The sequence below is a fragment of the Uloborus diversus genome, chromosome 2 (genome assembly GCF_026930045.1).
Source record: "Uloborus diversus isolate 005 chromosome 2, Udiv.v.3.1, whole genome shotgun sequence".
Classification (NCBI taxonomy): Eukaryota; Metazoa; Arthropoda; class Arachnida; order Araneae; family Uloboridae; genus Uloborus; species Uloborus diversus.
In genome coordinates, this window is record NC_072732.1 from 187401101 (window position 1) to 187416129 (window position 15029).

The following is a 15029-nucleotide window of genomic DNA, read 5'->3' on the forward strand; positions in this document are numbered from 1 at the left end:
CTAAAGTCTCCAAATGAGTAAAGATCTGTAACATTTTGTCTATAAGAACAAGAAAGAAAATTAAGACATTCTCCTTTATTTATTCTCCTTTCTTCTGTTTACTTAATGGCGCAATGTTATCCATAAGGACTCTTGCGCCATTGAACCAAATGCAACAAACTGACCAATCTGCTTATTTAGGTGTATGTGTATCAGAATGTACTGCACCCCAAAAACCATTTTAAGAGGGTGAGTGGAACGACTGAAGATGATCTTTCCAGTTCCTCGTTAATGTTTTTGTTTTTAAGGTTTGACTAGAGATGACCCTGAAAAACAGCCTGACCTACGGTTTTCCAATATCATTTTTCATGTCATGTCTATCAGGAGCTCATTTCTAAAAAGAGAAAGAATATTCGTAATTTAGAATAATGCTAATTGGTTGTTTCGAGGGTCTCAAAGGAAATGAATGATACCTAGGGGTTCTGGAGGACTATGAGCTCCTCCTCTTTGCAAATATCTGGGTTGGAGGCCATATTCTTCCGTCGTCTAGTTCACTTACAAGCCTAACAAACTAGCAAGCAATTTCCAGTATCTACTTCTTGATTTATGTTCTTTAAAGTTTCTTGTTAAAATCGAACATTTCATAAGCGCTAATTAGAGTTGATATGCTGCTTTTTCCAACATTCATATATAACTTTTATAATCCTTCTTTAAATGTTTACTATTATGAATTATTTAAAAGAAAAACACTTTATTTAAAAGCTGCAAATGATAGTAATTTCTGTACTGTTGCTAAGAAAAAAATTGCTCCTTTATAACTAGGTTCATAAGCAACATATATTTGCGTTTTTTTATAATTCAATGGTGAAAAATTTTCAGAGAGAGATGAGCTGAACATTCCCCATTTCCTCAACGTTTTCAAACATAGGCTAAAATTTCATTTTTTAGACTTCAATGTCGGGAAGTTTTTTTCTGCGAAAGTTTCAAAACTTTCCCTATTTGTTTAAAGTCACAAAAAAGTGCATCTTTTTCAAGTTTAACTCTGGAATATTTCCCTAAGCAGCTCCAAATCAGTCCCGACTCTGACTTTGCAACACTGGAAGAGTAGCGGACTGGGAGGGAAAAATGACCGACTCCGATACTTGGAATTTTAAAGTCTATGACTTCCGACTACTCTCCCTGTTCAACAATCCGACAATCTCGCTGCGAATCCACGATTCCAACTCCACAGCCCCAGAAGGAGAGAATTCCAGTCTTTCATTATGGAAATATCTACGATGATACATTGATTCTGTTGGAATCTTTCAAATATCGCGAATATTGACGAACTAACGCTGAATTTGGCAACTTGTTTTTTATAGCAGGAAAAATGCTTCCAACTTTGTTTATAAAATTATACTTTTAGAGATAAATGTACGTAAAAGAGCTGCCACAGCAATCTAACACTGCAGAGCTAAATTCAGACACACCAGAAGAACTTATTCAGATTTCTGGGTTTCGGCAAAATTCACATCAAGGTGTACTGTCTTATCTTAGAAACGGCAGAGAAAATAGTGAGAATTGATGAGGAAATATATGAATAATATTATGTTTAGATGAGGTAATTTTAACATAGCAGTCATTCCTGTCATTTATGACGCTGAATACGGCAGCTCTCCCTTCAGTCGGATTTTAGATTTTTTTAAAAAAGTTTACAGGAAAATAAAATCAATTATAGGTTTTACACACATATACATATGCATATATCCTTTATGTGAAAGAAAATGAGAGTTGAGTTGAGCAAAGTAAAATTCAACCTTTCTCCATGCATATTCGTGAAGAAAAAGAAATCATCAATTTTAAAACGGAAGAAAATATATGGATTGAATTGTTCTTTTAAATTTTATTTCAAGCAAGGGAATGTGAGGCAAAGTGAAATAGATAAGATAAAGTACTTTTTTCAAAATGAACAAATGGGAAACATGTTCTGAATATTATAGTACATAAAAAGGGAACAATATATTTTGTTCTAAAATTTGCATTAAAACTTTATTCTTATTTTTAGCATTGACTTTGCACCTCCAAAAAAAAAAAAAAAAAAGATGGAAATTTTTCAATTTTTTTTTTCATGGGGCAAAGTGAAAATGAAATATTTTCTATTTGATTATTAAAGATATTATTGATCATATTGATGATTATCTAAAAGAATGAATGAATAAATGAAAAGAATACGAAACAATAATCGAATAAATAAATTAATTAACATAATAAAAATTAATGAGTGAATAAAGTAAGGAATGAATGAGAAAATAATTAAAGGAATGAATAAATAAGGGAAACATTAAATGAAAGAAAGTAAGTGAACTAATTAATAAATGCATGCGTAAGTGATTTGATAGAGGGTTGAACAGGTAAATTGAATGAACTATTTCACTCTGCCCCATCCACTTTGCTCCGCATGAACTTGACTAATTTTTCAAAGCATTTAAAATACAAATAAGCTTAATATTAAAAAAATAAATGCTGCATCAAATATTAATTGGTCTTAATTAATATTAACATGTCAATAACGAACTTTATCAATTAATATTAACAAAAATAATTTTTGACTTACAACAAAATATTACAATATGAGTACCAGTTTTTAAAAATTGGTTGTATTATCATATTCTTTGATTTGAAGAGGTGACCTTTCTTGACTGGAATACACTACATGTGTTACTACATAGTTAAAATATCGCCGGATAGGTGGCACTAAAAGCAAAGCAAGTATTTCACCATCTCACTTTACCCCATATTCCCCTGTACAAAATCTCATTCTAAATGAATAATGTGCAAATCCGGCTGGTAGCGTGATGGTTAGGCGCTGGCCTTCTACACCTGGGGACCCAGGTTCTGACCTGGGTCCGGCAGATTCGGTAGATTTTCCGATGTCGGTAGATTTTCGAGATGCAGAAAATCTTCAGCGCCCATGTCGTATGATTATGCGGCATGTAAAAGATCCGTTGGGTATTCGTTTGGCTTAGATCTTAGAATATCCCTTGGCTAAATTAAATTCCTAGTGCAATTTCGCATCAAATGAAAGCCCATGTGCCTCCATCTGGTGGAAACTGGGCGGCAAAAACACTACTGTGTCATGCATCAGCGTCTTAATGGTGACACACGGAAGACTGATGCATTGTTAGGAAGCGCACTAGGTCTGGTTATGGTCCAGACGCCTCTTGAGGTGGGTCTCTTAAACACCCCCCCCATTGGAAAGAAAGAAGAATAATGTGCACTTAACTGATTTTGACTTGAGTAACCAAATTTTTAACTTAATGCCTTTTACCCCTAACTAACTCTTCAAATTCACTTGCATATTTAACGATTGAGAACTCGTCGTAAAGCCTGACATTGATGCTATGAAAAAAAGAACTTTTGTTGATATGAAGTCCCAAAGAGATATATCCTATAACACAAACCTTATAACATTGCATTGTAATGAGCTAGTGTCAGTTTCGTGGAGCATTGCCTACACGATCTGTATCGTTAAATGGGTAATTTAATCCGTAAGTAATTGCCTCAAGGTGAAAAGTAGCCGTTTTTAAACAAAGTTGGAGATTACGAGACTGAGCTGTTTGGGCATCATTTTATATGCCTCAGGTTTCAGATGCGGAGATAATTTTCATTATCCAGTTTAATTCCGACGAATTTGACACACACAGTTTGCGATGGCGTTTAATTACTTTTAGTAATTCACTAAGGGAAAAGAATAATTAAAGATTTGAAGTAGAAGGGTTTAAAGGAGAAAAACATACAAGTTAGCAATTTGGGAATCGTGGAACGACCAGTCTTCAATCACTTCAATTTCATTGTGGTCCAAAATTCTGTGAAAAAAGAAACATTCATTACAATTGATGTTAAAATGTCAATAATTTTTATTCCACAGAGTACATCTGAAACTGAAATTACTTGTGAATTGATTTTTGAAAGCAGGTTATCATGCAGGTTATCACGCGACAAGTTTAGCTCAGTATTGCGGTACATAATAAATTTTTATCAATGGTAGTGAAATTTCTAAAAATCTTCCGGAAAAGCTCAGAATATACATTTATTGAAAATGCTACTTTGAAACGCGTAAAAAGAAAAATGGAGGGGGGGGGGGGGAGGCCTGAATCGGGTCTAGCTAATTTTTCGTTCTATTTCTGAAATTCCAAAATTTTCAAGAAAAAGTTTACAATTAGTGTTTATTGCTTTCCTGCTCAAACTAAATGTATATCATTGATTTGTATTTACTTTAAACGAACGGGATAAAGTGGATGAACAAGCAAAAAGAATATTATTGAGATTTTTTTTCGTTCACAGAATGTTTTAAAGAGAAAATGAGAATAAGGGTAACGAAATACGTACACATACACACATTTAAAAAAAAGGCTCTCTAGCTACGTTATTATATTCATTGTCATTTGTATGTGTATGAATTTGGATTTGATAACAAAATTGTCTGAATTTCCTCTTGATATCTTAATAGATTGAGACACATAAAACTACTTAATATCCATGAGATAGAAACACTGTATTGTAATTAAGTTAAAGGTATAATATTACTGGCATAAAAGCTTTTATTTGCCTTGTTTGAGAGAAAGTTTTATTTTTAATAAAAATATACGTCTCTGAATGATTTTAAAGATCATAAAAATGTCTCTAAAAACAGAATATATTTTTCAAAAATGCTAAATACTAATGAATTCCCAAAAAGTATGAGATATTCAGGAATTTAAATTTAGAATGCATAGAGCTACACTCAAAGCCATAACCAAACTTTTTTGTTTCGAAAAAGCTTATTTCACATCCTCCCCATTCCCCTCGAAATTTCAATAAACTATTTTCCGTCGCCTGTTTCTGAAATGCAATGATTTCTACATTCGTATTACGCCAATGGAGTGCTTTTATTTCAAACAAAATAGAGTTTGGCATCTGCGACGTAAAAAAAAGGAAGAAAACGAATATTTTACATTTAAAAGAAACTTAAAACTTTGTTGCAGTTTTTCGGCGTATGGAGTGGAACTCTTAACGCTCCTTTTGGCTACGACACTTTACAAAGGTCTACTTAAAATAGATACGAGAGTATTCGCAGCTTTTCTCCTCACAAAACGTTTCTGTTCTATTACGAAAATTATTGACGAGATAGGACGAAAAGCTATTCGTTGAATCTCCATTACTTTTGAGCGCATTCTTTTGCAAATTTTCCGTTTCAAACATTATCGTTTTAACTTTAATTGAATTTGGTAGTCTTCGAAATCAAACAATGCATACGTTTCATTGTAAAAAGTGGGCGAATAGCACGTCTTAATACTCTTTTTATTAATAAAACTAGAAAATTAATAGAAATAAGGTATTTTTGAAATTAATACATTTACATCAACACTACATTAGGCAGTTTTGAAAAAATATTAACATTTTGAAAAAAGTAAATATCATCACTGCTCTCCATGAATAAAAAATTCGAGCGAGTTCATAAGCCAAGAATGCGTATATATGGTAGAATCCATGTCAATTCAACAAGGACTGTAACATGATGGTCTTGGATTTTTTTTGAGTTTAACATATGTTAAAATTCATAAAAAATTAAAAAATATGTTTTTTTTTCTTTCTTTCTTTTCTTTCCTTTTTTTTTTCGCCCAAAAAAATTCCTGGGCTGAGATACAGGCCGCCAAAGATGGCTATCGTGTCATGATTTCTCACTTGGGATCTTCGTCAAAATCTTTAAAGTACATTATCTCATGAACGGGAGAACATACCAAGAAGGACTGAAACTTTTCTTTTCTTTGCTTTATTTTATCAAATACCTCATTTGTTTCATCAAATAATACTGTTTTTTTTTTTTTTTTTTTTTGTAACTTTTGGTGTTTAAAATGAGTAGGGTAACGGCATCAGTAACAGATAAGGGTCAAGTAACAGTCATAAGTTTGGATTTAAATAATAAGAATTTTAGGCGGGTAAAACTGAGGTTGCTATGGCCCATGAATACAGTGTAACCATCTAGTGTTATGAGAGTGAATTTTATGAGCCAGTTGGTACTTAGAAGGCAGTGGTGGAAAGTTATGAACGGCTACCACGAGGTCTGCCAGTGTTTCATGTTCATTTCAATTGTAAAAAAGGCTTTAGTCCTAAAATTAAAGAACTTTTGCACATTTTGAAGAGAAAAAAGGGAATTTTGTCCATTTCTCATCCCTTCTCATCCTATTTGTTGTTGCCTATGATCAGATTTTTCGGTGTCTGTTGCTGGGTTCGGACCCTTTTTCGAAATGGAGCAAATAAAAATAGAATTAACTCATTCAGAGGATCCAGAAGCAGCCAAACGTTACATCAGACGTTGTTGCACATGTGAAAAATATAGCTTAAAAAGTCTAAATACATTAAAAGGCTCAGAAAATTGAGCTAACCTGAGAGGGATGTCTTAAGCATGTTTGTTACTGGTGCCGCTACCCTAGTAGATGAAATATTTTGAACTAAAAAAAATGTAAACATCTTTTTAGGGAAATAGAGGGGAGGGGGTGAGAAAAATTCTCACGCGCGACTATTCAAGTCACTAATTTTGACACTGTTATGGAGGGGAAATGGACGTTGTCGGAATGGTAAACTGGATTTTTATTTAAATTACTTCGACTCTGATGTATAATTGAATCGCTGATTTTGAAAAGGGCGTAAGTCACCATTTTTGACAAATCGAGATAATAATGGGAAACGGCACTGTGGTAATAAACCTACTAAATGAGATTAAAAACGGCATAATTCTGTATGAATAATAATTGAGAAAAATGGAGGGGAAATTAGCAATGATTTTGAAAAGGGCGTTAGTCATTGAACTTACGCCCTTTTCAAACTCATTAACAGTTCTAATAGATGTCGCTGGTTGTGCAAGGTAATATTTTTTGTTTCTCTTGTGGTACAGTGTTTTATGAAGTGTAGTGGGTAATCTTCCGTCATTATTTCGCCATACTGCATTATTATTTTACCAATATTGTATCGTCATTAGCTATGTTGTTTTGGTTTAGGTAAGTTTTCAAACATTAATGATAGACGAAGTAGATGAAAAAAAACGTAAAAAAGGAGTCAGAAACTTGCTTTGATTCTTTTTCTCCAGAGAAACGTGACGGTGTCCTTGCTAATCTGTACTCTATGCAATCAAAGACAATACAAGGCGTCTAGTTTCAGTCCCTCGTTGATCACCATGAAGTCGAAAAACATCGTCCCAGAAAAGAGAACTATGAGTGAGGCAGTCCACTTTCAGCTATCATGTCATGCAGGGCTCCCAAAAAGTACCTGTTTGTCAAATGGTTTTTCTCAGTCTTCACAGTGTCTCCGAAAAGAAGCTAAGGCTTTTATAGGAATTGTTAAGAGGAGGAGGAGAGACACTCCAAAAGAACTGTGCACTCAAGCTCCTTGACCAAATTTCGAGATTTCCGCAATTGAAATTAGCCGAATGGTGTAGAGCATATTGAATCATTTCCCACGTAAACGTACCACTATTCCAGCAAAGAAAACGTCTACGTCCCTGACGAATATCATGCAATGATTCTGACTGCCAGAAAGGATCCCTTCTCTGTCAAGGTGCTACGCCCCAAAGATGTCAACGATTTCAGTCAATGGTGGCCAGAGTTTTACAAGAAATCCTGCGTCCCTTTGAAAATCAACCGCCCGGGCCAGAAAAGTGATCAACGCGATTTATTCTCCGTCAGTTCCAACAAGATGTACGTGTTTGATTCTTCAACACCTGGGATCCTTATTGCTTTTGACCGGATTGACGGTCTTAATAACAACAGTTAAACTCCTGAAAGTCAAAAACATCCCCGATCTACCAGCTACGCTAGCATACATTCACTGATAAGGTGCCCATCAATGAAAAGAAGTTGACTGACATTAGAAAGCTCCTCCCACACATTCCCGAAAAACTCAATGGATTCTACAAAATGATCCTCTCTTGGAAAACCACGGCTTCTGACAACGCCAGCGACGACGATAAAATGTAGTTTAGAAAAAAAATTAACATTTATACAATTAAAATATCTTTAAAATAAGTGCAAAGAAATTATTTTTTTATTGCCAAAAACCGATTGATATCAAAAAAGGCGTAAGTCATCTAATTTGTAAATTCGGTATTTGATCCAAATTAAATCGGAAATCAACCAAAACTTCACTGAAAATATGTAAAAGCAATGCCTTTGGAACGACTGCTATAGATTTATAATAACATATTTGTAACTTGAGATAAACAGTTTTATCAAGTTTTCTCAAAATCAGTTACTTGTGACTTACGCCCTTTTCAAAATCAGCGATTCAATTTTAAACTATTTTTAAAGTGTATTTAATTGTATGTTGCGTTTCAATTAAATATTACGTTAGTAAGAAAGGGGAATAGTTCTTTCTAAAACACATATACAAATTATTCTTCTAATTTGCAATTCAATGAATTGTTTCGATAAGGAATATAGCACATCCTGTGACACTGCGATTTTGTATCGAGGTACTTTTGTTTTCTCTAAAATCAGATAGGGTTTAAATGCGGGCTACTTTCTAAGAGTGTGGCAAAAGGGGCTGTGCAGTGCACAGGGTTGAATAGCTCCAAATGGAACTGAAGGTTATGCTTGTGTTTCCTCCGGATAAAAAAAGGGACAGATAAAAGGTCACTTCAATTCAATTAAAAGGGCTCTTTCTGATCGAAATTTTGTAAGAGAAAAGGATTTTTTTTAAAGCTTTTTGGTATAGTATACTGTCATTCGAAACCCAAATGTTTTTTGTTAGTAGTTATTTTTTTAAATGGTGAAAAGCTATTTAACGTTTTGTTTTTAAAGTTGAGCTAAAAACATTCAGATTTGTATTCAAACCAGATTCTAGTGGGAAAATGAAACGAAGTATTCACGTTATAAGGGCAAGTTTGTGTGAATCTTCACCTTTTAGAAAACAGAATTTGCAAAGGACAAGGACGGCACATCAAACGTTAACTCGGAAAGGGGCAGTGCGTAGCGTCCTCCTAAACAAAAAAGCCTAGGGAAAACACATCAAGCGGGAAAACAGTAAAAAAAAAAACTTACAAATTTTCTGCTTTGACTTTCACAGAGCTGGAAGTAATGTTTCTGATATTGTTACTGTCAAAATCTCTGAAAGAAAAATATTGTATTAATGCCTCAAGTTCGAAATTCATTAATTATAGTCAAGACACAATATAAATATCCAATCGCGAACTAAATAACACAAATGATTATACTAAACATTTTAGTCATTCAAAAAGTGGTATTTCTAAAACAATTCAACCGTGTTTCTTTCTTTTCTTTTTCAAAAGAGTTAATAAAATTTAGTTATTTTAAAAGTATCTAGAATTTGTGTATCCAGATCAAATTTCTAGAGTTAAAAAAAAATTATATTCGCTTTAATAATAACTCTCAATTATGATAGCAAGAACGAAGTAATAAATACGCCAAATATTCCGTTTTTTATTTTGATTAAAAGTTCATTTCTTGAATAGGTCGTACAATAAATACTTATTAATAGTCTAACAGACAGCATAGCGTACTTTGGAGCGTCAGTACGACATCACTACAGCTAAACTATAAATAATAAAGTGTTTGCGAAAACCTATCCCATATAATTTTATTACAAAGCATTGTTTTTTGCTGTAAAAAAAGTTATACGTATCTACATATTTAAGAACTAGAAATTCGCCCGTCAAAGTATGACGGATGAAAATTGCTTCTACATTTGAACGAAGCCGTTGCCTGTTGGTGATATTTTGATAGTTGAAATTGTAACCCTAAACTCCAGTAGGTAGCGTTAATTTTACACCACTTTTTAGATTCTCTATTCCCCTAAAATGACTGTCTTACCAGTAAAATAGATAAGTTACCGGATCGAGTTCAGCCTTGTCACAATAAAGCCTTTCCCCGCATTTTAAACATTACCAAAACATTTTATCAAATTATCATACGGAGGAGCGAGTTTCGTTATTGAAACTCGCGGCTTACTCGATCATTGGTTATTATTTATATGAGGGTATGTTTTGCTTACTACTCATGTTACTCGGGTTTTCGTTTATTCGAATTGCCCGTTATGAGCCTCTGGATAAACAAGGTGGTACTCTAATGCAAAGTCAGCATTCGTTGCTGAAATATCGAAAACTAAAAAAAATATATTATTTTTTTGTTAAATGTCGCCTTTTTTAAAAAATATTTGATCATTTTCATGGTTTTTGGCAGGCCGTTATTTAGGGTGATCTAAAAGGGTAATACCGTCCCCCTCCACCCCCAAAGGATTCGAGAAAATAATGTTCATAATTGGGTGTGGTTAAGCTAGTTTTCAATAGAATTTGGAAGTTATTTTTGAGTCATTCACGTCAACTGACCTAATTTTTAACACGCTTTTATTAGCTTCACCTGTATGTATATATGTGTTTTGTAACGGAATCTTGCAGCTCAAATTTCGCCCACTTCCTGCGATCGGATTCTTTTGAAATTTGGCACGCGACCTCAGACCCGATGACAATGCAATATTCTATAATCAAATTAATTAACTCTTTTCATTGTTAGTTTCCTCCAACTTTAATCAATATTTTGGCATAAATCCAACAATGTAAAAAAGGAAAAATTTAAAAAAATACATTAAAAAATGCTCGCAAAAATTATTTTAAAATATCTACTAAAACCTTGAATTTTTCAGCATCAGACAAAATTTGTTCCAATGTTCCAAGGTAATTAGAACATGAAATCTAATTGATTTTCACTAATTTCATGCCAAAATTTAGGTGAGCCTTCAATTGGAAATTCATTGCTGATTAGACCATTGTTGAACAAAACGTTTATTCAAATGCATCTCAAATTTTCAAAGTAATGTAGATATGATTTCCGCACACATACATCGATAATTGAGATGGATTAGCTGGATTAGACAATTATACCACAGGCAATTTATCAGCGAAGTTGAATGTTTTTAGAGTTCGAGAGACCACGTTTCGAATACCACCCGAGACCTTTCGTCTCTTTATTTGAGCAAATTTCATGAATGTAAAAGATTTAGAACAATGTTGAAATGAATATTTTTTCGTAAAACAAGTTAAACTAAAAAGAATAAAATAAAATAATAGTTTAAAAAACTAAAAAAACACGCTTTTGGAGCAAAATGAACTAAAAAATGAAAAATAATCTTTGGATGACAGTAGTTGACCACTCACTTAATTTTAATGTAATACAAAAAAGCGTGGGGGGGGGGGGGGCTTATCAGTTGTCTTGAATTTCTTCCATTTGTTGTCCATGCAAAAATGTAAATAGACAGCACCCCCCGTTTTGTTTTGTATTACATTAAAATTAAGTGATTGGTCAAGTACTATCATCTAAAGATTTATTTTTCACTTTTTAGTTCATTTTGCTCCGAAAGCGTTTTTTTTTTAGTTTTTTAAACTATTATTTTATTTATATCGTTCCCCGCTCGATCATCTCCAATTTCGATGAAATTTTATAGAGGTGTAGGCCTTTGCAACTAACTTATGCAAATTTTCAGCTTCCTAGATCCAAATCCTGAGGATCCAGAATCTCCGAAAAATATGATACAAAATGGCGGATTAGCTTTTTGTGCCAAATCGTTTAGACTGAGTTTACAGAAAATTTTATCACACTGGAAGCCTGAAATTTCAGGCGCTTAAAGTAAGTTTTACTGTTAATATATTCAAGTGTTTTTGTGAATTTGAGCTCGTTAGATTTTGTGCAGCATGCGCGTGAACTTGTGAAAAAGCGGGATGGGGAAAATTTTTCCTGAATTTTAGGTTGTTATAAAATCTGAACAAAATTTATTCAAGAGCTCATGCTTCGTGATTCCATTGCAAAAATACTTGTTTTTAATGGGTTACAGCAGCAGAGCTTAGATATCTATTTTCTAAAAGATATTGACATCCAAAGTAGCTATCAAAACCTTTCAAGTGAAAAGTAACCTATTTTTAAAGCGCTATAGCTCAATTTTGTCACCTCGCATCTTCTTTTAGTTGGTACCATTAGAAAGAACATATTTGTTTCGATAAAAATGGCGTTTTTTCATTTAAGCGCAAAGAAAAGAGCTTGAAATACTGTTTGTCGTTAGCAAGAAAGTCTCGTTCTACAATAAAGAATGGTGAATGCCGTGGACACCGACTAATAAAGATTTCGCAATTGTTTTTAGTCAGAAATAAGTTTTTAATTCTTTTTTTAAAAAGTTCTTTTGCGAATTAAATATGATAGAAACACAAAAATATCCTGTTCTGGAAGCAGACCGATACATCAGGCAGAAAAAGATAATTTTCTTTTTCTTTTTTTAAATCATATTTCATTTGCAAAGTATCTTTTTAATGGAAAAATAAAAAACAATTTCTGACTTATAACAGTTTAAAAATAACTATTAGTTGGTTTCCACGGCATTCACCATTCTTAATTTATTGTAGAACGAGATTTGCTTCTAACGACAAACAGTATTTCAAGCTCTTGTTTTTTTTTTTTTTGCACTTAAATGAAAGAACGCCATTTTTATCGAAAAAAATATGTTATTTCTAATGGTACATATGAAAAAAAGATGCAAGGTGACAAACTTGACCTACAGCGCATTAAAAATAGGCTATTTTTCATGTGAACGATTTTGAAAGCCACTTTGGATGCCAATTTCTTTTAGAAAAGCAATATTTACACTCTGCAACTATAATCCATTAAAAACATGTATATTGACAATAGAATTACAAAGTACGAGCTTTTGAATCATTTTTGTTCGACTTTGCATTCGTGCTACATAAAAGTTAATGAACTCAAATTAATAATAATAAAATAAAAAAAAAAACTAGAACGTATTGAAAACCAAAAGTACTTTAAGCAACTAAAATTGCAGGCTTCCTGTGCGATAAGAACACCATCGAAAAAAAAACTTATTTTGAAAGGAAAAAAATTGTTCTTTCTAATGGTTTTAACGGAAAGCAGATGCTAGGTGACAAATAGGTCATTTTTCACGTGAACGGTTTTGATAGCCACTTTGGATGTCAATATCTTTTAGAAAATAGATATTTAAGCTCTGCAACTGTAACCCATCAAAAACAAGTATTTTTACAATAGAATCACGAAGCATGTGCTTTTGAATAATTTTTGTTCAGATTTTATGACAACCTTAAATCCAGGAAAATTTTTCCCATTCGCGCTTTTTCACAAGTTCACGTGCATGCTGCACAAAATATAACGAGCTCAAATTCACAAAAATACTTCAATATATTAAAGGCCAGACGTGCATTAAGCACCTAAAATTTCAGGCTTCCAATGTGATAAAATTTTCGGTAAACTTAGCCTAAACTTGGCAGTTTGGCACAAAAAACTGATCCGCCACTTTGGATCACATTTTTCGGAGATCCTGGATCCTCAAGATTTGGATCTAGGAAGCTGAAAATTTGCGTAGGTTAGTTTTAAAAGCATGTCTACGTCTCTATAAAATTTCATCCAAATCGGAGATGGTCGAGCGGGGATCCCTAGGTCATTTGACATGGAAGGACTCTTTTGGAAATTATAAGTGTCAGAAATATTGTTATAAAGTTTGAAATACTACGGGTGAGTTTTTAACATTTAAAAATTTAATTTTCTGCTTCAAAGTTGCACTACTATAGATTAAAATACAGTATTTTGCACCTCATTTCAGACGGAGCTCTCAGTTACGTTAACTATAGTTTGAGCAAACCTATTATATTCAGGCGGCATTGTGAAGGCTACGCAGATCCTAATCACAGCACTGCGACGCTGTCAGGTTAGGTTTGCCCCAACTATAACTGGATATCCTTAAACCGGGCCAATAGTTCATTTTTAGCAGGTTTAATTACTATTTTTTCTTAACTTTTCATAATTGCTCAATAATTTCTTCCTTTAATACCAACTAGTACGATAAGAATATTTAAATATAGGCAGGGTAGTTTAAAGAGAAAATTTGGGCACGCAGTAACCCTGAAAGACTGTACTGAAATGAAATAAATCCATTAGAACACAAACTGATTTGACTACTAAGATTTAAAACTAATGTCGCATTTAAATTTGATTTAAAAGTTCAGAAGTTTCAAAGTGAACTTTTAAGTTGTGTACATAGTTTTAAGTGGCCAACAAACAATTAATTTTGAGTCAAATAATTTTGAGTATAATTTTACTTTTTACAGTCTGAACCTCAAAATCGCAATATATTAATTACTTGTACATGACTCTTGAAATTTCAGGCTGGCCGAAGAAAAATCAAGTCGATAAATTGTTTGAATCGAATGGATCTCTTTAAGAAAGAACTAAGTTCTTTCAAGAAACAATTAGTCGCGCTTGAGTTAATTGCAAAACCGCGGTTAACTACTAAGCTTTAAAATTTCTCATCAGTTAATTGAAAATCTCCTGGTGTACAAAGCACGCAAAACTTTTCCCTGCATCACCTTTTAACATTCATTTTAGTAAAGCCCTTAAAACTTTGCTTAAAAACAAAAGAGAAGATAATTTTGTCAAACAAACACAGCATCATTAATTCCATAGTGATATAGCGATGCGAGAGACCGACGCAAGAAATCGATCTCCCTCCGAAAAGAAACTTTTCCTCATTCTATCTCGCTCTTTTATGAGGAATGAAAGAAGTATAAAAAGATGATAATGAAGGCATTTCTCGAGAATCGAGCTTCATATCAGACTTTCAGTGGTGAAGAGAAAAAAAATCCATTTCTCTAGTTTTGAGATATAAAAACAGAGTGGTAGAGCTTTTTATTGGTAGTTTTTGGTTCGGATGAATAATCCAGAATGTTGAGATATACTTAGTTTAAGTAAGTTGTTATACTCTCATTCAGAAACACATTTTTTTCTTTATCAGCTCGTTAAAATTCGCCATACTGCTAAAATATTTTCTTATGTCATCTAATATTATGATCCTTAATGATTGGAAAAGTTTAATCCTGCTCAAAATACAAAATGTTACTAAAATGGATTTTTTGGAGGAATAAGTATAAAAGCTTTACTGAAGCAAAAGAAAAAAAAGAACGGATTACAATGATAGTGGTGTAAACTATAATGTTGTATTTTTAGCTAAAC

The 15029-nt window shown here is 33.0% G+C and overlaps 1 protein-coding gene across 1 annotated transcript in view; it reads right to left on the bottom strand.

Moving 5' to 3' along the window:
• LOC129216715 (follicle-stimulating hormone receptor-like) overlaps positions 1-13682 on the bottom strand; it is a 75181-nt gene extending 61499 nt beyond the window's left edge. The window contains exons 1-3 of the mRNA XM_054850932.1: positions 13663-13682; positions 9033-9098; positions 3756-3824 (exon numbers count right to left, since the gene is read on the bottom strand). Coding sequence (XP_054706907.1) covers positions 3756-3824; positions 9033-9098; positions 13663-13682 — 155 coding nt within the window. The remainder of the gene's footprint in view (positions 1-3755; positions 3825-9032; positions 9099-13662) is intronic.
• Positions 13683-15029: the final 1347 nt, after the last annotated feature.